The sequence below is a fragment of the Bubalus kerabau genome, chromosome 11 (genome assembly GCF_029407905.1).
Source record: "Bubalus kerabau isolate K-KA32 ecotype Philippines breed swamp buffalo chromosome 11, PCC_UOA_SB_1v2, whole genome shotgun sequence".
Classification (NCBI taxonomy): Eukaryota; Metazoa; Chordata; class Mammalia; order Artiodactyla; family Bovidae; genus Bubalus; species Bubalus kerabau.
The window spans coordinates 109,546,297-109,569,844 of NC_073634.1; the positions used below are offsets into that span (position 1 = coordinate 109,546,297).

At 41.8% G+C, this 23,548-nt stretch overlaps 1 protein-coding gene across 2 annotated transcripts in view; it reads left to right on the forward strand.

Moving 5' to 3' along the window:
• Positions 1-23,548, forward strand: part of CACNA1B (calcium voltage-gated channel subunit alpha1 B) — a 210,061-nt gene that overhangs the window by 20,169 nt on the left and 166,344 nt on the right. For both annotated transcript variants that reach the window (XM_055541721.1, XM_055541722.1), the window contains exon 4: positions 22,317-22,408. In XM_055541721.1, the coding sequence (XP_055397696.1) occupies positions 22,317-22,408 (92 nt within the window). The remainder of the gene's footprint in view (positions 1-22,316; positions 22,409-23,548) is intronic.

The window sequence follows — 23,548 nt, forward strand, 5'->3', positions numbered from 1 at the left end:
GCTCAAACTCATATCCATTGAGTTGGTGATGCCATCCAATCATCTCATCCTCTCTCACCCCCTTCTCCTACCCTCAATCTTTCCCAGCATCAGGGTCTTTTCCAATGAGTCGGCTGTTTGCATCAGGTGGCCAGAATATTGGAGCTTCAGCCTCAGCATCAGTCCTTCCAATGAATATTCCAGGTTGATTTCCTTTAGGGTTGACTGGCTTGATCTCCTTGCTGTCCAGGAGACCCTCAAGAGTCTTCTCCAGCACAATTCCAAAGCATCAATTCTTCGGCACTCAGCCTTCTTTATGGTCCAGCTCTGTAATCTCAATAGTGTGATGTTGATCTTTCAACTTTGGTCTTTTCTTTTTTTCATTATTTCAATGGGGCAGATTCCCAGAGTGGGCTAATTGAAAGTGTTTAAGCATTTTATGGCATTTTATTTTCAAGTTGCTTTACAAGTGTGATGCGTTCGTTTACATTCCTGCTATACGTGTGTGGTAGTTGGTCAGTGTGTCTGACTCTTTGTGCCCCATGGACTGGAGCCCGCCAGGCTCCTCTGTCCATGGAGTTCTCCAGGCAAGGAAACTGGAGTGGGTTGCCATGCCCATTCCTACGAATTCTGTTTGAGTTTAACACCTACGTTACCACTACGAAGTGTGACGTTTCCAACTCCTCTTGATGACGTACTGGGTGTAAGGCCTTGCCTTGCTGCTGTTTTATCTTCTGTTCCCATGACTGGTGGTGTAGACGTGTTTGCATGTTACTGCATTATGTTTTCTTTTATGAGTTATGTGTGTGGCTTCTTTGCTGTTTCGTTTTGGAAACTTCAGGGCTTCTTCACTAACACCGAGCATGTGTCTCCTACCAGGAGCCATGCTGGGTGTGAACCCAGAAGGAAGGCCTCCAGCTCCAAGCAGTCCTGCTCCCTCCCCCAGGCTGACCTCCTGTCTTGCTCTCCAGCATCTCCTAGAGCCTAAGACTTTGGGAATCATAGGCACCCAGAAAACGCATATTGAATACAAAGCTGTGTGCTATAATCACCCTTCTGTTATTGTTGTTAATATATCATTTTTAATTAAAGTGCCTCAAAGTTAGTTTATTATTTTAAACAATTTCAGTGTAGGGAACACATTCTTCTTTGCCATGTAAATAAAAATATAGATTTTCTCACTTGAAAATGCTCCTTTGGAAAGAATAAAAATGCCCCACAGTTCCACCACCCTAAGATAACCACTGTTAATATTTTGAGCTTTTTAATTCTGAGCCTTTTCTATGTGTAGGCTTTTGAAATACACAGCGGGTGCCCTACCCTGGGGGCAGAGGGCACTCTGTTGCCATCATGGGCAGGCTGGCTTGTGCAGGGCTGCACGAGGTCCCCAGGGGCCGTCTGTGTGCCCTGACAGCTGAGAATGCGCTGAAGACACGGGGCGGACCGGTCATCTCCCTCTTGTTGACCGTTTAAGTTATTTCAAAGTTTGCTTTTATAGAAAAGACCAAAAGCATACATACATCTGTGCCATACTGCTGTTTCCTTTAGACAAATGCTTAGAAGATGGGTGACAGTGTATGTCCTCTGTGGATAACTTGCCCGTCATTTGCTTGTGCGTCTTTTATCACAAACTGAAGTGCTCTCGCGTGTTACCCATGCTGCTTCTGTTTGGGTTTGAACCCATCTGGCCTGTGGTCCAGGAGTTGAGCTCAAAGTAATATCTCAGTGTCTCATGAAACAGGACCTTCTGTCTTTTCTTTTCTGAATATTTATTTAATATTTTGCCTATTTAATTTTCTAGATAATTTTGAAATCATGTTGTTAAAGTCCAAAGAATTCTTTTGGGAGGATGTTTCAATTATCGAGAATGTCTGAGTTGATTTGTGGAGAATCCGGTTTTAAAAACCCTCATTTTGTCTGTCTGTCCAGGAGGAGCGTGGATCTTAAGGTATGCCCAATTCCTGGTGAATAAGATCCTGCAGTTTTACTGGTGTGGGCCATACACATTTTGGAGTCATTCCTCGGTGGTTTGTGTGTGAGTCCTTGTGGTTGAGGAGTTTTGTTTCATTAGCTTCCAGACCAGTCATGTTGGCGCCACATCAGCTTTGGGAAGTTTGTGCTCTTGTCCTGGTCCTGGGCTTGGTCCCTACAGTTTGCTGAGGGGAGCTGAGCTGGTCTCTATTTGCTGATGGATGGTGGCCTGCAGCCAGGTTTTGATTTTTTTCGGCTTGGATTTCTCAGCACTCTGATGACAGTATCTACAGATTGCTTTTCTGTGCCTGTTTTTTTTTTTTCTTCCTATAATTGCTCTGTGCTGCATTTTTCTTTCAAGGCTTTGTGTTACTTTCTGTCTGGAAGCTGGGGGTAGGGAGTGGGGTTTGCAAACCTGCAAGAAGGGGTTCAAGGAGATGCTCCTGACCAGCATCCGCCCAGCACGAGTGTGCGTCAGAATCACCTGCAGGGTTTCCTGTGGTCTCGGTGCCGGGCCCACACCCTGAGGTCCAGTGGCCCAGGGCTCACCCCCGACGCCATTTCCCAGGGGCACTGACTCTGCGGTCCTGGGGCCTGGCTTTCTCTCTCTCTCTATGCACAGTTTACTTCCCGTATGTATTCTAACTTGGAGCACAGCTGCTTTGCGATGTTGTGTGAGTTCCTGCTGTGTCAGCCACACATACGCACTGACCTCTTCTTTCATGTCTTTCCTTCTCATTTAGGTCACCTTTGAGAAACTGCTCTCAACCAACTTCCTGGGAGTTTTGTCTGTGTCTTCCAGAAATAATCAGTTTATCTATTCTTTTCCTTATGTCTTATTCAAATTCTGTTATATTAGCCAGAACTCTTGAAATAAGATTCAGTGAGATTTATGGCAATGATTCTTATTTTATTATCTGATTTAAAAGGAAATCCTCCATGATACATGAGGGTTTTTTGGTACTCTTGAGAGTGGATTTTATGCATAGAAAACTTTTAATTTCTAAAAATCAGGATTCTATTTGTCAAAGTGACAAATCCAAAATTGCAGTTCTTTTAAAGAAATTTTAGGTTCAACTTGTGACAAAATGGATGAATCTTGAAAGCATTATGTGAAGTGAAACGAATCACACAGAGAAAGACAAACACTGTACTTATATGTGGAATCTAAGAACAAACACACCCCAGACTTACAGAAAAAGAGGTCATATTCGTAGTTCTCAGAATGAGGGAGGGGGTGGTGGAATTGGAGTTGCTGTTGTTGTAAAGTACAGTTACAGGTATGAGATAAATAAGACCTGGGGAGTTGATGTACAGAGTGGTGACCTCGGCTCACATGAGTATATGATCTGTAAGAAAGCTGTGATCACTCACCTGAAGCCAGACATCCTGGAGTGCAACGTCAAGTGGGCTTTAGGAAGCATCGCTACGAACAAAGCTAGTGGAGGTGATGGAATTCCAGCTGAGCTATTTCAAATCCTAAAAGAGGATGCTGTGAAAGTGCTGCACAAAAATTTGGAAAACTCAGCAGTGGCCACAGGTCTGGGAAAGGTCAGTTTTCATTCCAATCCCAAAGAAAGGCAATGCCAAAGAATGCTCAAACTACCACACATTTGCCCTCATCTCACACACTAGCAAAGTAATGCTCAAAATTCTCCAAGCCAGGCTTTAACAGTAGTTGAACTGAGAACTCCCAGATGTTCAAGCTGGTTTTAGAAAAGGCAGAGAAACCAGAGATCAAATTGCCAACAAGCACTGGATCATCAAAAAAGCAAGAGAATTCCAGAAAAACATCTACTTCTGCTTTATTGACTATGCCAAAGCCTTTGACTGTGTGGATCACAACAAACTGTGGAACATTCTGAAAGAGATGGGAATACCAGACCACCTGACCTGCCTCCTGAGAAATCTGTATGCAGGTCAAGAAGCAACAGTTAGAACCAGACATGGAACAATGGACTGGTTCAAAATTGGGAAAGAAGCATATCAAGGCTGTATATTGTCACCCTGCTTATTTAACTTGTATGCAGAGCACATCATGCAAAATGCAGGGCTGGATGAAGCACCAGCTAGAAAAAAGATTGCTGGGAGAAATATCAATAACCTCAGATATGCCGATGACACCACTCTTATGGCAGAAAGTGAAGAGGAACTAAAGAGCCTCTTGATGTAAGTGAAAGAGGAGAGTGAAAAAGCTGGCTTAAAACTCAACATTCAAAAAACAAAGATCATGGCATCTGGTCCCATCACTTCATGGCAAACAGATGGGGAAACAATGGCAACAGTGACAGAATTTATTTTTTGGGGCTCCAAAATCACTGCAGATGGTGACTGCAGCCGTGAAATTAAAAGATGCTTACTCCTTGGAAGAAAAGCTATGACCAACCTAGACAGTGTATTAAAAAGAAGAGATGTTACTTTGCTGACAAAGATCTGCCTAGTCAAAGCTATGGTGTTTTCAATAGTCATGTATAGATGTGAGAATTGGACCATTAGGAAAGCTGAACGCTGGAGAATTGATGCTTTCAAACTGTGGTGTTGGAGAAGACACTTGAGAGTCTCTTGAACTGCAAGGCGATCCCACCAGTCAATCCTAAAGGAAATCAGTCCTGAATATTCATTGAAGGACTGATGCTGAAGCTGAAGCTCCAATCCTTTGGCTACCTGATGTGAAGAACTGACTCATTGGAAAAGACCCTGATGCTGGGAAAGATTGAAGGCGGGAGGAGAAGGGGATGACAGAGGATGAGGTGGTTGGATGGCATCACTGACTCAATGGACATGAGTTTGAGTAGACTCCAGGAATTGGTGATGGACAGGGAGGGCTGGCATGCTGCAGTCCATGGGGTCACAAAGAGTTGGATATGACTGAGTGACTGAACTTGAACTGAACTGAAGAAGGCTCTGAGACAGTAGATCCTGAGAGAGAATTTTTTTCTCTTTCTCATTGTATCTACATGAGATGATGGATATTAGCTAAGGTTATTGAGGTAATAATTTTACAACATATGGAAATCAAATCACTGTTCTGTATGCCTTAAACTTTTATAGTGACGTATGTCAATTATTTTTTAATAAAACTGCAAAAATATTAACATTTTTAAGATTCAGCTGATGAAAATTTATATGTATACATTTTACAGTTCTAAAAACATTTACTTGTTTTTTAATTGAAGGATAATTGCTTTACCGAATTTTGTTGTTTTCTCCCAAATACCAACATGAATCAGATATAAGTATACATATGTCCCCTCCCTCTGAAACTCCCTCCCGTCTCCCTCCCCACCCCACCCCTTTTAGGTTGTTACACAGCCCTGTTTGAGTTCCCTGAGTCATACAGGAAATGCCCATGGACTATCTATTCTACCTATGGTAATGAAAGTTTCCATGTTACTCTCTCCTTACATCTCACCCTCTCCTTCCTCCCCACAACCCCTGCTGTGTCCATAAGTCTGTTCTCTGAGTCTGTTTCTCCATTGCTGCCCTGCAAATAAATTCATCAGTACCATCTTTCTAGATTCCATATATATGCATTCAGTTCAGTTCAGTTCAATCGCTCAGTCGTGTCTGCCTCTTTGTGACCCCATGGACCGCAGCACACCACTCTTCCCTGTCCTTCACCAATTCCCAGCGCTTGCTCAAACTCATGTCCATTGAATTGTGATGCCACCCAACCACCTAATCCTCTGTTGTCCCCTTCTCCTGCTTTCAGTCTTTCCCAGCATCAGGGTCTTTTCCAATGAGTCAGTTTTTCACATCAGGTGGCCAAAGTATTGGAGTTTCAGTTTCAGCATCAGTCCTTCCAATGAATGTTCAGGACTGATTTTCTTTAGGATGGACTGGTTGGATCTCCTTGCAGTCCAAGGGACTCTCAACAGTCTTCTCCAACACCACAGTTCAAAAGCATCAATTCTTTGGTGCTCAGCTTTCTTTCTAGTCCAACTCTCACACCCATACATGACTACTGGAAAAACCATAGCCTTGACTAGACGGACCTTTGTTGGCAAAGTAATGTCTTTGCTCTTTGATACACTGTCTAGGTTGGTCATAGCTTTTCTTCCAAGGAGTAAGCGTCTTTTAATTTCATGGCTTTGGTCACCGTCCGCAGTGATTTTGGAGCCAAGACAATAAAGTCTGTCACTGTTTGCACTGTTTCCCCATCTATTTGCCATGAAGTGATGGGACCAGAGGCCATGATCTTTGTTTTTTGAATGTTGAGTTTTAAGCCAACTTTTCACTCTCCTCTTTCATTTTCATCAGAGACTCTTTACTGCCTCTTTGCTTTCTGCCATAAGGGTTGTGTCATCTGCATATCTGAGGTTATTGATATTTCTCCCAGCAATCTTTATTCCAGCTGGTGCTTCATCCAGCCCTGCATTTTGCATGATGTGCTCTGCATATAAGTTAAATAATCAAGGTAACAACATACAGCCTTGACGTACTCCTTTCCCAATTTTGAACCAGTCTGTTGTTCCATGTCAGGTTCTAACTGTTGCTTCTTGACCTGCATGCAGATTTCTCAGGAGGCAGGTCAGGTGGTCTGGTATTCCCATCTCTTTCAGAATGTTCCACAGTTTGTTGTGATCCACACAGTCAAAGGCTTTGGCATAGTCAATAAAGCAGAAGTAGATGTTTTTCTGGAATTCTCTTGCTTTTTTGATGATCCAGTGCTTGTTGGCAATTTGATCTCTGGTTTCTCTGCCTTTTCTAAAACCAGCTTGAACATCTGGGAGTTCTCAGTTCAACTACTGTTAAAGCCTGGCTTGGAGAATTTTGAGCATTACTTTGCTAGTGTGTGAGATGAGGGCAAATGTGTGGTAGTTTGAGCATTCTTTGGCATTGCCTTTCTTTGGGATTGGAATGAAAACTGACCTTTCCCAGACCTGTGGCCACTGCTGAGTTTTCCAAATTTGCTGGCATATTGAATGCAACACTTTCACAGGATCCTCTTTTAGGATTTGACATGGCTCAGCTGGAATTCCATCACCTCCACTAGCTTTGTTATTAGTGATTCTTCCTAAGCCCCACTTGACGTTGCACTCCAGGATGTCTGGCTCTAGGTAAGTGATCACACCATCACGGTTATCCGGGTCAATAAGATCTTTTGTGTATAGTTCTTCTGTGTATTCTTGCCACCACTTCTTAATATCTTTTGCTTCTGTTAGGTCCATACCGTTTCCGTCCTTTATTGTGACCGTCTTTGCATGAAATGTTCCCTTGGTATCTCTGATTTTCTTGAAGAGCTCTCTAGTCTTTCCCATTCTATTGTTTTCCTCTGTTTCTTTGGATTGATCACTTAGGAAGCCTGTCCTATCTCTTCTTGCTATTCTTTGCAACTCTGCATTCAGAGGGATATAGCTTTCCTTTCTCCTTGTACTTTTGCTTCTCTTCTCTTGGCTATTTGTAACCCGCCTCAGACAACCATTTTGCCTTTTGGTATTTCTTTTTCTTGCAATTGGTTTTGATCCTGGCCTCCTGTACAATGTCATGAACCTCCATCCATAGTTCTTCAGGCACTCTGTCTATCAGATCTAATCCCTTGAATCTCTTGTCACTTCCTCTGTATGATCGTAAGGGATTTGATTTAGGTCATACCTGAATAGTCTAGTGGTTTTCCCTGCTTTCTTCTTTTAATTCTGTGTTTGGCCATAAGGAGTCATGATCTGAGCCAGCTCTCAGCCTCACTTTTGCTGACTGTGTAGAGCTTTTCCATCTTCGGCTGCAAAGAATATAATCAGTCTGATTCTGATATTGACCATCTGGTGATGTCCTTGTGTAGAGTCTTCTCTTGTGTTGTTGGAAGAGGGTGTTTGCTGTGACCAGTGTGTTCTCTTGGCAAAACTCTGTTGGCCTTTGCCTTGCTTCATTTTGTACTCCAAGGCCAAACTTGCCTGTTACTCCAGGTATCTCTTGATTTCCTACTTTTGCATTCCAGTCTCATATGATGAAAAGGACATCTTTCTTTGGTGTTAATTCTAGGTCTTGTAGGTCTTCATAGACCCATTCAACTTCAGCTTCTTTGGCATTAATGTTTGGGTCATAGACTTGGATTACTGTGATATTGAATGGTCTGCCTTGGACAAATGAACAGAGATCATTCTGTCGTTTTTGAGATTGCACCCAAGTACTGCATTTCAGACTCTTGTGTTGACTGAGGGCAAGAAAATGGCAATAGGAGCATATTTAGCAATAATTACTTTAAATGTAAATGAATTAAATCCTCCAACCAAAAGACACAGATTGGCTGAATGGATTAAAAAACAGGACCCATATATGTGCTGTCTACAAGAAACTGACTTTAGACCTAAAGACACATAGAGACTGAAAGTGAGAAGATGGAAAAATGTATTCCATGCAATTGGAAATCAAAAGAAAGCTGGAGCAGCAATCCTCATATCAGACAAAACAGACCTTCAAATTAAAAATATTAGATGAGATAAAGAGGGACACTACATAGTGATCAAAGGATCAATCTAAGAGGAAGACATAACGATTGCAAATATCTATGCACTTCACATAGGAACACCTCAGTACATAAGACGAACACTGCTGCTGCTGCTGCTGCTGCTAAGTCGCTTCAGTCGTGTCCGACTCTGTGCGACCCCATAGACGGCAGCCCCCCAGGCTCCCCCGTCCCTGGGATTCTCCAGGCAAGAACACTGGAGTGGGTTGCCATTTCCTTCTCCAATGCATGAAAGTGAAAAGTGAAAGTGAAGTCGCTTAGTCAGGTCCGACTCTTAGTGACCCCATGGACTGCAGCCTGCCAGGCTCCTCCATCCATGGGATTTTCCAGGCAAGAGTACTGGAGTGGGGTGCCACTGCCTTGACGAACACTAACAGACATAAAAGGAGAAGTTGGCAGAAGCACAGTAATAGTAGGAGACTTTTTTAAACACACACCAATGGACAGATCATCCAAACAGAAAATTAATAAGGAAACACAAATAACGTATTTTGCAATTTTTAACAATCAGTTTCAGGAGACTCTAAGTGGGCTTTTTATTCCATTTCATATGCTTAGTTAATGTAAAGCATTTTATTCTAACTTGATCTTCCTAAGTATTGTATATCCAGCATATTTGACTATAAATATGGTGAATCATACATTTGCTTAAATGTTTCAATACTTTTTAGAAACTTATAAAGTTTTCAACTTGAAAGCATACATCTAAATCAATTTTCCCATTACACTTAAAAAATTAGAATCACAGGGCTAATGTGATGCTAAACTCAACCCTGTTCAGCATGTTGATGTGTTCTGATGAGTAATAATACTGTAATAATAATGCAGAAAGTTTGATTTTCATAAACATTTCTGTGTTTGATTCTGATTCTCCGTGGGAGTTCTGCATTGCTGGTCCCCTGAGGAAGCTGTCATCTCAGAATGAACAAGGCTGAATTTCCATCCCCTGTGGCCATGTTGTCTTTGCAGAGAACTTCCCTGGCGGTTGAGGACAGACCCTCCCTCAGCACCGAAGCCCAAGGCAGGGCCTCTCACACGGGCTCTGAGGCTGCAGTTGGGTTGTGATTTGCTCCATGGGTCTGCTTACATCATTTCGGTAGATTTTGTGTTCTTGTGTTTCTTCATATCGTGGACATCCTTGCCTGGGTCTGAAAATCTTAGCGCTCTTAAAAAACTGAGAGCTGTTCTCCTGCCTCACAGGCCGTGACAACACCAGCAAAACCAGTTTCTGTGCCGCTCGCATCCCGGCAGCGCGACTTCTCAGGCCGTGTTTCTGTGCCGCTCGCATCCCGGCAGCGCGACTTCTCAGGCCGTGTTTCTGTGCCGCTCGCATCCCGGCAGCGCGACTTCTCAGGCCGTGTTTCTGTGCCGCTCGCATCCCGGCAGCGCGACTTCTCAGGCCGTGTTTCTGACCCGTCTGGGTTGTGATGACCCCGCACGCGTCCCAGTGTCTGGGAGGCAGGAAGCCACAGGCCAAGGAGAGATGGCTTTTCCTTCTGTGGGGCTTATCTCCTCCTGGGAATGGCCATGGAGCTGTTCCACTGCCCTTCTCTGGATCGTTTATGTCTTTTGAGGGTAGCTTGCCCGTGTGTTGTTTTAAAGGGTGCGTTCCCCTCCCTTGCATCTCCCTGTAAGTTGGCACCTAGCTTCAGAGATTTCTCTTAGAGAAATAAAGCATTACAGATACAACTGAAGTCTTGTGATTACAATTCCTCAACCGAATTCTCTTCTCTTTATCTGTCCTTCCTTTTACCTTCCAGTGGAAACAACTGATCTGTGTTCATGATCCCGTGCACGTGTGTGTGTGGATTGCAGAGGGAATTCCAGCTTTTACTAAATATGTCCATATCCATAAATACCATGCAGTCTTGTTTGTGTGGTTTGAATTGTATGCGTGTATATATGTGTTTATGCATAGATATATAATTGTTTCACAGCTTGCCTTTTCCCCCTCACATTGCTTTAGGCATTTTTGTCTTAATACATGTAGTTTACTTGATTTATGTGCTCATCGCATTTCACTACAATCACGGTCCATCACCAGTGTTTTCTGTCTTCGTGTGATAAGCGGTAGGTGATTCCCGTTTGTCATGATTACGGACAAGTGGTGCAACGAGCATGCCTGTATGCATTTCTGCAAGCATTTCTGCGGCAGGTCTAGTCTGTGTGTTCATTTGAAAATTATCTAGAAGTGGCCACATGCTCTTCCTAATGATTCTACAGTTTTCTCTTCTGCCAGCTGAGCTGGTGCTTGGCATCACCAGCTTAACACTGCTTGCTAAGTGGAAGATGTGAAATGATATCTCTGAATTCCCCTGACTGGCAGTGGTTTTGAGCATCTTTTCTCTTTTGTAATTGGCTTGTGTTTCTCGTAGGTGATCTGTACTTCCCATACGAGCTTATAGGCATTCTCATCGCACACATTTTCTTTCTCTCCCTGAATCTTCTGTGGTCAGATTCATCACTGTGCCGCTGTGTGGCTTGCCGTTGTTACGAGTTCTTCAGAAATCCTTCCCTCCCTCATAGCTGTAGAAATGTTACCACATGATTTTGTTTTGTTTTCCCAAAGTTTTAAAGTTTGCTTTTTGCACTTAGGCCTACTTTTATTTAACAATTTAAGAAATCATGACAAAATACATAACATAAAATTGATCATATTATTCATTTTTAAGTGTGTAGTTCAGGGGTATTAAACTTATTCATGTTATCGAGCAGCCACAACCTCCATCCATCTCCAGAACTCGTTTCATCTTGGGAATGTGAAGCTCTGTCCTCGTTAGACAAGCCCCGTCTCTCCCTCCCTGCAGACCTTGACAGCCACGATTCTACTTTCTGCCTATGATTTTCACGACTCTGATTATCTCATTAAAGTCGAGTCCTGCAGTATTTGTCTTTTTGTGACTGGCTTATTTCCCTTAGCATGATATCTTCAAGGTTCACCTAAGTTTCATTATGTGTTAGAATTTCCTTCCTTTTTAAGGCTGAATAATATTCCATCATGTGTATATAACATATTTGCTTCTCCATTCATCCAGTGAGGACATGAGTTCCTTCCATGTTTCAGCTCTTGTGAATAATGCTGTCGTGATTCTGGGTGTAACAAATAAGTCCCTTTAGGATCCTGTTTCGGTTCTTTTGGGTTATACCCAGGCGTGGAACTGCTGGGTCATATGCTAATTCTATCTTCAACTTCCTGAGGAATCAGCACAGCGTTTTCCGCAGTGGCTACACCGTTTCACATTTCCATCAGTAATTCACAAGGGCTCTAGTTTCTGCACGTGCTACCCAACACTGTTGTCTTTTTATTTTCTTAAGGAGTAGCCATCCTAATGGGTGTAATTGGTATCTTATTATAGTTTTGATTTGCATTTCCCTAATAACTAGTGATGTTAAGCACCTTTTCATGTGCTTAATGACTATTTGTATATGTTTTTTTTTCTTTAAGAAATAGCCATTCAAGTCCTTTGCCTATTTTTAAATTGGGTATTTCTTTGTTGTTGAGTTGTAGGAATTCTTAATATATTCTGGATATTAATCTCTGATTAGATAAATGACTTGTGAATATTTCACCCCATTCTGTAGCTTGTCTTTTCACTCCTTTGATGTACAAAAGTTTTAAATTTTTTGAAATCCAATTTTTGTATTTTTTAATTGCTTGGGCTTTTGGTGTCATTTCCAAGAAATCATTGCCAAATTCAATGTCATAAAGATTTTCTCCTATATTTTCTTCTGAATGTTATAGATTAAGGTATTACATTTAGATCTTTGATCCATTTTGAGTTGCTTTTTATATATTGCATAAGATACAGGTCCAACTTAATTTTTTACAGGAGGTTTTCCAGCACAATTTGCTGAAGAGACTTGTCTTTTCCAGACTGAATGGTCCTGGCATTCTTTTTGAAAATCAATTGACTGTATATATGAGGACTTGTTTCTGGGTTATTATTCTACTGTTTGGGCTACCCAGAGTCCCTTGAGAGTCCATATAAATTCTAGGATGAGTTTTTTTTGTTTCTGCAAAGGATGTCATTGGAACTTTGATAGGGTTTGCTATAGGTTGCTTTGGGTATTGACATCTTAGCAATATTGTTTTCCGATTTATGAATAGGGGATGTCTTTTTTCCTTTTCTGAACATATGTCTGTTTACTTGGCAGCGCTGGGTCTTGGGTGTGGCGCGCAGGATGCTCATTGAGGCCCGCAGGTACTTTTGCAGCTGCTCGCAGGCTCTTTGTTAAGGGGCAGCTCCCCTAGTTGTGCTGTGTAGGTTGCAGAGTGCATGGGCTCAGCGGCTGCAGCGCGCAGCATGTGGGATCTTAGTTCCCCGACCAGGGATTGAACTCGAGTCCCCTGCATTGGGAGGTGACCACCAGGGAAGTCCTGATGAACATGGGATGTGTTTGTTTAGTGTTTTTTAATTGTCTTCACCATTGTTTTGTAGTTCTTCGTGTATACAAGTCTTTTACCTCCTTAGTTACTTTTATTCCTAAGTATTTTATTCTTTTTGGTGCTGTTGTAAATGGATTAAAAAAAATTTCCTTTTTAAGTTGTTCATTTTAAGTGTACAGCATACCACCTATTTTTTTGGGTCGACTTCATATCTTAAAATTTTGCTGAGTTCATTAGTTCTGGTAATTTTTGGTGGATTTTCTACAAATTATGATTTTCTACACTTAAAATCTCGTCAGTTTTTTTTTGGGATTTCATTGAATTTGTAGATTAATTCTGGGAAAGGGACATCTAGAGATGTCAAATTGTCTCATATATTAATATGGCTCATCTCTATTATTCCTTTGTTCTTCAAGAATGTTTTAGGACTTTTATTTTCAAGACACCGCATTTGTTTTATTGGGATTAATTCCTAGATACTTTATAGCTGCTGTTGCTATTTTAAACAATATTTTTACAGCAGCTTTATCGAGGCAACTTCACCTGCCGTAAAATTCACACTTTTAACGCATACAATCCAGTGATTCTCAGTATAGTCATAGAGTGCACACCCATCACCACTAATTTTAGAGCATTTTTGTTACCCAGAAGGGAGTCCCATATCCATTAGAATAAGAGCTTTTAAAATTTCTATTTTCTAATTGTAAATGAAAGTAATTTACTTTTGTGTATGTATTTGTATTTCCTAACCTCCTAAACATTAGGCTCTAATAGTTTTTCTGTGCTGTATATGCTTTTAGATTTTCTATGTAGAAATCACAATTCTGTGAATAAGACAGTTTGTCTCCTCCTTCCTAAAATTATATATTTTATTTCTGTTTTGTGTCATTTTACCTTGGCTAGGGCCTCCGTATAATATAAATGGTATTTATGTGTTATCCCTGAATGTAAGCAGAAATCCTCCTCATGGTTTTTATTAGATGCCTATTGTCATTTCGGCTTTCCTGAAGGCTCAGTGGATAAAGAATCCACCTGCAATGTGGGAGGCCTGGGTTCGATCCCTGGGTCAGGAAGGTCTGCTGTTGGGGGGCGTGGCAAGCCTCTGCAGTGTTCTTGATTGGAGAATCCGAAACGGACGGAGGAGCCTGGCGGCTGCAATCCCTGTGGTTGAAAGGAGGGGGCGCGGCGGGCGGCTGAGCGCAGCACACGCTGTCCGTTTGGGGTCTCTAATTGTGATTATTGTATCACCAATGACACTGAAAATGTTTCAGCATTTAAAAAACTTTTAATTGGAGGATAATCGCTTAACCACGTTGTGTTGATTTCTGCTGCACACCACTGTGAATCAGTCATAAGTATACATATACCCCTCCCTCTTTAGTCTCCCTCCCACCCACTCCCATCCCGCCCCTCCGCATTGTCAGAGCACCAGGCTGGGCTCCCTCTGTTATGATACTGAAATTTTATCCAATAATTTTTCTGAATATTTTGACATGATTATATGATTTTTCTTTTTAGTGTGGTGGATTGCATTAATAGGTATTCTACTATTGAGTTATTCTTATGATAACTCATTTGGTCATTATATGCTTACTCTCTTAAAATATGTACTTTTGAATTTTATTTACTCTGATATTTAAAATTTGTGTTCATAACTGAGATGTGTATAAATTTTTCTTGTCGTTTTCCAGTCTTTAAAAAATTTTCATTTTTCTTAAATTGAAGTTTAGTTGATTGACACTGTTGTGTTAGTTCCAGGTGTGTGGCAGTGACTCAGTCATACACAGAGGTGTATCTATTTTTTTCAGAATCTTTTCCCTTATAGATTATTAAAAAATACTAACTATAGTATGCTGTGCTAAACAGTAGGTCTTTGTTGGTTATCTATTATATATCTAATCGTGTATATATGTTAATCCCAAACTCCTAATTTTTCCCTCCCCCCCTTTCCCTTTTGATAAGCATAAAGTTTGTTTTCTATGTTTGTGAGTCTATTTCTGTTTTGCATAAAAGTTCATTTGTATCATTTTTTTAAGATTCCATGTCTAAGTGACATCATATGATATTTGTATTTCTCTGTTTAGCTTACTTCACTTAGTATGATAATCTCTAGGTCCATCCATGTTGCTATGAATGGAATTATTTCATTCTTTTTATAGCTGAGTAATATGATGTTGTGTAAATATACATCTTCTTTATTCATGCACCTGTCGATGGATATTTAGGTTGCTTCCATGTCTTGGATATTGTGAATAATGCTGCTATGAACATTGGGGGTGCATGTATCTTTTTGAATTATAGTTACAGTCTTGATATCAAGATTATACCTTCATCATAAAATGAGTTGGGAGCTTCTCTTGTATTTTTGTTCTTGAAACAGTTTGTATAATGTAGAATTATCTCCTCTCTGAATGTTTGTAGGGACACCCTTGTAAAATTGTCTGGATCTGATATTCTGAAGAGGAAACCTGAATCCAGAGTAACCCTTCTAAATGGTCTTGGAGGGCACAAATTCTAAGACAACTCCAAGACGCTGGTCCCTGCCTGCCCCCTGCGCAGTCGTCTCCCCTTGAATTCGGGTAGATCCTGTGGGTGTGATGAGATATCACTCCTGTGATTAGGTTATGATTAGGTTGGCCTCTGAGTTAACCCAATTATTAGATTATTTGGGTGGGACTGGCATTATCAGGTGATTCCTTTAAAGAGATTTTTCTTCCTAGAGTCAGAGTGTTTAGAAGTGTGAGAGGGACCGTTGAGGAGGCAGGTGGCAAGGACCTGAGAGGGGCCTCCAAGGGCTAAGAGATATGCCTGAGTGACACCAAGGCAAGGGCCTCTGTCCCTGCTGCAAGGAGGAAAACTCTTCCGATGTGCTGAAGGGGCTGGAAAGTGCCCCTTTCCCTAGCTGAGCCTCCCAGTGAGGATGGAGCTGGCCGGGCCCTTGACCTCAGCCTCGTGAGGCCCACAGCAGAGCATTCAGCCACATGTGCCTGGCTTCTGGCTCACAGAACTGTGAGCGGATAAAGGGGTGCTGTTCCAAGTCACTAGTTTTGGGATAAGTTTTTACAGAATAGAAAACTAATATAATTGTTCATGGTTTATTCAGATTTATCTACTCCAGTTACTTTTGGTAATTTGCTTTTCAGGGAGATATATCCATTTCATCCAAGTTTTAGCATCTATTGGCATAAAATTGTTAGTAATATTCTCTTGTGATTCTAAAAACTTCTCTTGTCTGCAATTGTGTTCCCTGTGTGTATATACACGCATATGCATCTGTATGTGTGTACACATATGTACAGATATGAGTGTACATGTGTGCACACATGCATACACGATGTGTATTTGTGTATGTGTGTATCTGTGTATGTATTCATGCTCACACTCTCTTTTTCTTGGTTATTCTTGCCAGAAGCCTGTTCATTTTATCAAACTTTCAAGGACTCAGCTTTCCATTATTTCTCTATTTTTTATTTTCACCATATCTATTATTTCCATTTTTATACTTTTTCTACATTTACCCTGCTATTCTTTTCTAAGACTCTTGAGACATAGCAATACTTGGTTTGTTAATTTTTAATCTTTGAAAAATAAAGTCAATTAAGTTTATCAATTTTCCCTAAGGCATCACTTTGCTTGAACCCTACATGTTTAATATGTAGTGCTTTTGTTGTTGATGAGTCTAAATATTTGGTAATGTCTATTGTTACTTCTTCCATTAATGAGTTACTTAGTTGTGCATTTTGAAGCTTTCTGTAATGCAAGTTTTCTTTTAAAATGTGTTTTTATAGTAGTGTTCTTTGTTGTTGTTCAGTCACTCAGTCATGTCTGACTCTTTGCGACCCCATGGACTGCAGCACGCCAGCCCTCCCTGTCCCTCACCATCTCCTGGAGCTTGCTCAAACTCATGTCCATTGAGTTGGTCTTTCCATCCAACCATCTCATCCTCTGTCGTCCCCTTCTCCTCCTGCCTTCAATCTTTCTCAGCATCAGGGTCTTTTCTAATGAGTCAGCTTTTCGTATCATGTGGCCCAAGTATTGGAGCTTTAGCTTCAACATCAGTCCTTCCAGTATTTGAATATTCAGGGTTAATCTCCTTTAGGATTGACTAGTTTGATCTCCTTGCAGTCCAAGGGACTCTCAAGAGTCTTCTCCATACCACAGTTCAAAGGCATCGGTTCTTCATTGCTCAGTCTTCTTTATGGTCCAACTCCTCATATCCATACATGACTATTGGAAGAACCATTGCTTTGACAGGATGGACCTTTGTTGGCAAAGTAATGTCTCTGCTTTTTAATATGCTGGCTAGGTTTGTCATAGCTTTTCTAAGGAGCAAGTGTCTTTTAATTTCATGGCTGCAGTCATTGTCTGCAGTGACTTTGGAGCCCCAAAATAAAATCTGTCACTGTTGCCATTGTTTCTCCATGTGTTTGCCTTGAAGTGAGGGACCAGATGCCATGATCTTTGTTTTTTGAATGTTGAGTTTTAAGCCAGCTTTTTACTCGCCTCTTTCACCTTCATCAAGAAGCTTTTTAGTTCCTCTGTGCTTTCTGCCATAAGGGTGGTGTCTGCATATCTGAGGTTGTTGATATTTCTCCCGGCAATCTTGAATCCAGCTTGTGCTTCTTCCAGTCCAGCATTTCTCATGACGTACTCTGCATATAAGTTAAATAAGCAGGGTGACAATACACAGCCTTGATGTACTCCTTTCCCAATTTGGAACCAGTCTGTTGTTCCATGTCCTGTACTAACTGTTGCTTCCTGACCTGCACACAGGTTTCTCAAGAGGCAGGTCAGGCGGTCTGGTATTCCCATCTCTTTCAGAATATCTCAGTTTGTTGTGATCCACAAGGCCTTAGTGTAGTCAGTGAAGCAGAAGTAGATGCTTTTCTGGAATTCTCGTGTTTTCTCTGTGATCCATTGGATGTTGGCAATTTGATCTCTGGTTCCTCTGCCTTTTCTAAATCCAGCTTGAACATTTGGAAGTTCATGGTTCACATATTGCTGAAGCCTGGCTTGGAGAATTTTGAGCATGACTTTACTAGCGTGTGAGATGAGTGCAATTGTGCGGTAGTTTGAGCATTCTTTGGCATTGCCTTTCTTTGGGATTGGAATGAAAACTGACCTTTTCCAGTCCTGTGGCCACTGCTGAGTTTTCCAAATTTGCTGGCATACTGAATGCAGCACTTTCACAGCATCATCTTTTAGGATTTGAAATAGCTCAGCTGGAATCCCATTATCTCCACTAGCTTTGTTCGTAGTGATGCTTCCTAAGGCCCACTTGACTTCACATTCCAGGATGTCTGGCTCTAGATGAGTGATCACACCATTGTGGTTATTTGGGTCATTAAGATCTTTTGTACAGTTCTGTGTATTCTTGCCACTCTTCTTAATCTGTTCTGCTTCTGTTAGGCCCATACTGTTTCTGTCTTTTATTGTGCCCATCTTTGCATGAACTATTCCCATGGTATCTCTAATTCTCTTGAAGAGCTCACTAATATTTTCCACTCAGGTGTTTTCCTCTATTTCTTTGTATTGTTCACTTTGCGTTTGTTGGATTATTATTTAATTGCATTAGTTTAATTGCAGAGGTGCAATAATAAAAGTCACTAATTTTTTGAAATTTGCTGAGACTTCTTTTGTGATGTAGAATATTTTCAAAGCTATTCCTGTGTACTCTAAAAATATATATTTTCTATTTTTTAGGAACACATTTTCATAGAAAACTAGATAGATTGTAGTTGATAGATAGATAGGTAGATAGATAAAGCAGTATATGGGGGATACAGAAGACAGAACGATAAAGTGATCAAGGTGCTAATTCTGTTGTAATCGTGCACAGCATTACTGCATTTTGGTGTTTAGTCCTTTAGATTCTGTTGAGAGCTTTGCAAGAATCTTCCACCAAGTTGGAGGAGTTTTCATTTTTTTCTTTCTCTGTTTTGATTTTATGATGTTAGATGCATAAAAATTAATGATAATCACATTCCTTGGTGTAATTTTGCTTTCATTATTATGTATTATATCTCTCTTTAGTCTTAATATTGTTAATATTGTTTTTAAATTATATTTTTTCTTTAGTATTATATATCAGCTTCGTTTCCTGTACCATTCACCTAGTATATGCTTTCTAAAATCTGCTTATTTTCAACATTTCTCTATTGTTTTCAGGTATGTCTTTTGTAAGTAGCATATGTTTAGACTTTCAAAAGCCCCAATCTAATAATTTATGATTTAATAAGAAATTAAAATTCATTTATACATCTTATGATATATTTGGACTTAATTCTAATGTCTTATGTTTTCTTTTTATATTCCTTCTTTGCCTTTTTTGAGGAGTCTTTGTCTGATTTCTGTAATTTGACTAAATGTTCTGTATTATCTGTTCCCTACGCACCTTCCCCCTACACCCCCTGCTGGTTCTGAAATAGACTGTAATTCTGTCTATTTACTAGATATCCTTAACATTTTATTTATTAATTTATTATTACAATTATTTTTGATGTGGACCCTTTTTTAGTCTTTGTTGAATTTGTTACAATATGGCTTCTGTTTTATGTTTCGATTTTTTGGCCACAAAGATCTTAACTCCCTGACCAGGGGTCAAACCTGCACCCTCTGTGTTGGAAGTTGAAGTCTTAACCACTGGACTGCCAGGAAAGTCCCTTAACATTTTAAAGATAGATTCATAGCTATACATTAGTCTGCACCTCCCAGGGGGCTCAGTGGTAGAATCCACCTGCCAAGAAGGAGACATGGGTTCAGTCCCCAGGCTGGGAAGATCCCCTGGAGGAGGAAATGGCAAACCATTCCAGTTATTCTTGCGTGGGAAATCCCATGGACAGAGGAACCTGGTGGGCTACAGTTCATAGGGTTGCAAAGAGTCAGACACACATTTGTCTCACATGGAGGACAGACAGTTATAGCCCAGCTGCCTGGCAACCTGTGCTTATAAATAAAACTTTATTGGAACACAGTCTTGTCCATTCATTTACATGTTATCTCTTATGCTACATGGCAGAGTTGAGTGGTTGTAACAGAGATCTTATGACTCACAAAGTCTAAATATTTACTACTGGCCCTTTTCAGAAAATGTTTGCCATGCTCCGGCCTAATGCGGTGAAGAGTGATTTAGCCTCTGTGGCATGCTCTGACGCAACTACAGGTGGGACAACGCCTTCTGTAAATGGTTTTCTTGTTGCCTAGGTTGTTAGTTTTGTGTGTAGAAAATAGTGAAAAATTGGACACCATAATTTTAAAAATCAATGAGTAATTAATTACTTAAAAGTTATTTTCTGGGCCTACCATTGTTCTTGTATACTCTGCTTTCCCTTGGGTTCAGTTCCTGCGTTGTTTTACTGAGGCTCCGGAGCTATGACTTACTGTTTCTATGAAAATATGTTTATTTTGCCATCACTCTTCTCTCACAGTTTAGCTAGATATAAGCTTCTAAGATGTCAATTATTTTCCTGCTGCTTTTTGAAAGTGTTACTTAATTGTTTTCTAGCATATTTTCTCTCCCTCTCTTTTTTCCTGAGGTGATGTTTTCTCTCCTTTTAACTATCATTTTTCTCCCCTAGGTACTTCATCTTTCTTTTTGGTACCCTTTAATACTTTCTTTTTATGCTTGATATTCTGTTGTTACTCACACCATTTCTAGTTGGATGTATTTTATTTATCAGATTGTACCCCTAATACACTTTAAATTTGAGAAATCAAGTCTCAAGTCTTTAATTCTGGAAATTTCTCATCTGTTATCTCTTCAAATGTTGCTTCTTCACCACGTTCCCTCTATTCTCTTTTTCTGGAACCCGCATGTGATGTGTGTTAGGTATATGGTCTAACCTCCGTATCATTTCATTTCTTCCATTTTTTTCTTTGTCTTTCTGTTGTTTGTGAGTGATTCCTTAGTACTGTTTCCTAAACCATTAATACTCTCCAACTATGTCTCCAGCTTAGAGTATGATTATTACTCATATTATTTAAATAAATATTTGTTTTTTCCAAAAGTTCTAACTACTATCTTCCAGTAGTTGAATATCCCTCTTAGTATTGGATTTTCTCATGTGCTATGGAATTTTGGTTTGAATAGATTTTCCTGTTGCCCTTCTTTTCTTCCCCCCCTACCATTTCATCTTATTTTACCCCAGCTGCATCTCAAATGTTATTCCTTACTGCTGTGTCTCTAGAGTTGGGGGCAGAGGTGCAGGCAACAATGCTTTTTCACTGAGAGTCCAAGACTTTTTAAAGGTAGAGTCAACAGGATTGTTAGTGAATTGGATGTGGAGTGTAAGAGAGAGACGAGTCAGGTAGGAAGCCGTGGTTCTGGCTTAGGTAACAGGTGACTAGTGCTGCTCACAGAGGGGGGGACACTGTGGGAGGAGCAAGGTTGGGAGAAAGAATAAATAGTTCTCTAGTTGCCATCATGTAACAACCCTTAATTTAAAAATAATACATGCTTTAATATTTACATTAAAGTTTTAAAAAGTATTCTTTAGTTTTATTAATGTGCGATATGCTTTTTTTGCTATCCAAGTGGAAATGTTGAAAAAGGCAAATGGATGGACATATGAACCCAGAGTTCCAGATTTGAGTTAAAGATATAAATTAGGGAGTAATAAGCTTTCGGTGGTATTCAAAGCTATTGGGTGGATTCTGAATGGTGAGCCCTGATGTGTTAAAGTTTTCAGTCTGGTAGAGGGGGCAGAGCTGACAAAAGGACTCCCAGGGTGTCAAGAAGAAAACGAGAGAGCTGACCAGTGGGCAAGAGGAGAGACCATTTATAGGAGACTTGACTGTTGATATTGGCAAGAAGGCATGACAAAACAGTGGAATGGTGGGAGTGAGAATGCAGTTGGTCAAAGCTGCAGAGAGGCTGAAGAGTTAACAGTAGGAGAGCAAGGACTGACACTTTGACTGAGTTTTGGAGTGCAGGGAGCAGAGAAGTTATCTGGGGTCGGAGGCAGATACGGAATGTTCTGTTTTGTTTTAAGATGGGAGACACTGGGGGTATGCTTTTATGCTAATGGGGTTTTCTGAACCCTCTGTTCACCTTCTCCACTCTTTGTTCCTGTGTTCTCCTGTGGTAAAGTGGGGAAAGGGTCCTGTGGCATCTGTTCAGAAGTCCCTCAGGCTCATTCTTCTGCTCTCAATATCACCATCGCTCATGAGGCAACTTGGAGTGCAGCTGGGGTTGCTTGGGGACATGGTTCAGGCTAGGACTCATTTCAAGGTCAGATTCAAGGCCGGGCCAGGGGCCAGAGACCACATGTTCTCTCAGGGGTGATGCCCGGAAGGATGGTCATGCTGGTAAAAGCCATCCCTAGCATTCCCGGCGAGGACGTCTGAACTCAGTTCCTGGCCTCCCCTGCCTGGAACGCTGGTGCTTGGACAGCGGGGGGCACAGGCATGAAGATGTCACTGCTCTTGGAGGAGAGGACGTGGGTGGCGGGAGGGGCGTGCCCTCTTCTCAACACCGTGCAGAAGCCCTTACTACCCGCTTGTCTTTGTTCCTGCCAGGATCCTCGCCACAGCTGGCACTGACTTTGACCTGCGAACGCTGCGGGCTGTGCGTGTGCTGAGGCCCCTGAAGCTGGTGTCTGGGATTCCAAGTGAGTCTGGCGAAAGCAATCAGGCCCAGCCTACCTGGACACTGACCTTGTCCCCTACCCTGGCCACAGCTGCAGTGAGGCCCTGACCTCCGGACCCTCTGGTGACTCTGAGCTTGCCACCCTTAGCCCCAGGGAACCAGGCTTGAAGAAGGCAGAAACGGCCCTTCTCCATCCTCTCCTGTTTCCTTGAAAGACTAGAGGGTAACCTGGCTTCCTACATGGAAGCTTTGCTCCTGTCACACCCTTTGCGGTATTTCCAGCTCTTTGCTTCCTTTCCTGGGGTTAAAGGGCAGATGAGAGATGAACCAAGGTGGTGGGGCAGGGAACACATTCAGAGGCTGCAGAGGGCCATCTGTCCTGGCTCAGGCTAGGCAGGGCTGTCAAGACCTGTGACCCAGTTAAGACGTGCTCCAGGACTGGGTGGCTTAAGAGGCCACGTGAGGGCAGAGGGTGGCCAGGTTGCCTTGAGAGTGGTGACTGCCTGGGCCCATGTTCCTCCAGGCCAGTGGGAGTTTGGATTTCCTTCGGGGCCTGGGTGCAGGCCCGGAACTGTGTCACCTGAGCCCATTGCAAGGAAGACTGCTGGTCAGCTCCCTGTACTGCCCCAAGACCCTGCCAGGAAGCAGTTCAGGCCTGTACCCAGGAGCGAGTTCAAGGCTGGAAGTGGGATTGTTCCCCTGGCCTCATGCCCTACAGTCAGTGGTAAAACCCTCCTTAGGAGTAGGCCCCCTGTTTTCCTTTCCCTCGGGAGTGGGTCTGTCAGGAACCCTTATTTTTCATTCCCAGCATCCCCTGCACTTAGTTCCCATGATCCCCTGCTCATCCATTCCAGCATCCCCTGTTCTTCATTCCCAGCATCCCCTGCTCTTAGTTCCCAGGATCCCCTGCTCTCCCTCCCAGGATCCCCTGCTTTCAGCTCCCAGGAGTTCCTCCTCTTTCCTCTCAGGACTCTCCGCTTTTGCTCCACCCTGAGCCCTCCACAGACTCAGAGTGCTTGTCAGTACTTCCTACTGATACCCCCGCACACCGTCCCTCCCTCTAACTGGGACTCTGCTCAGTCCACTCCCCCATGAGACCTCTCTGCTTTGTCCCCCACCTCAAGGACGCTCAGCTCTACCCAGGGAGGCACTCACTGTTCTG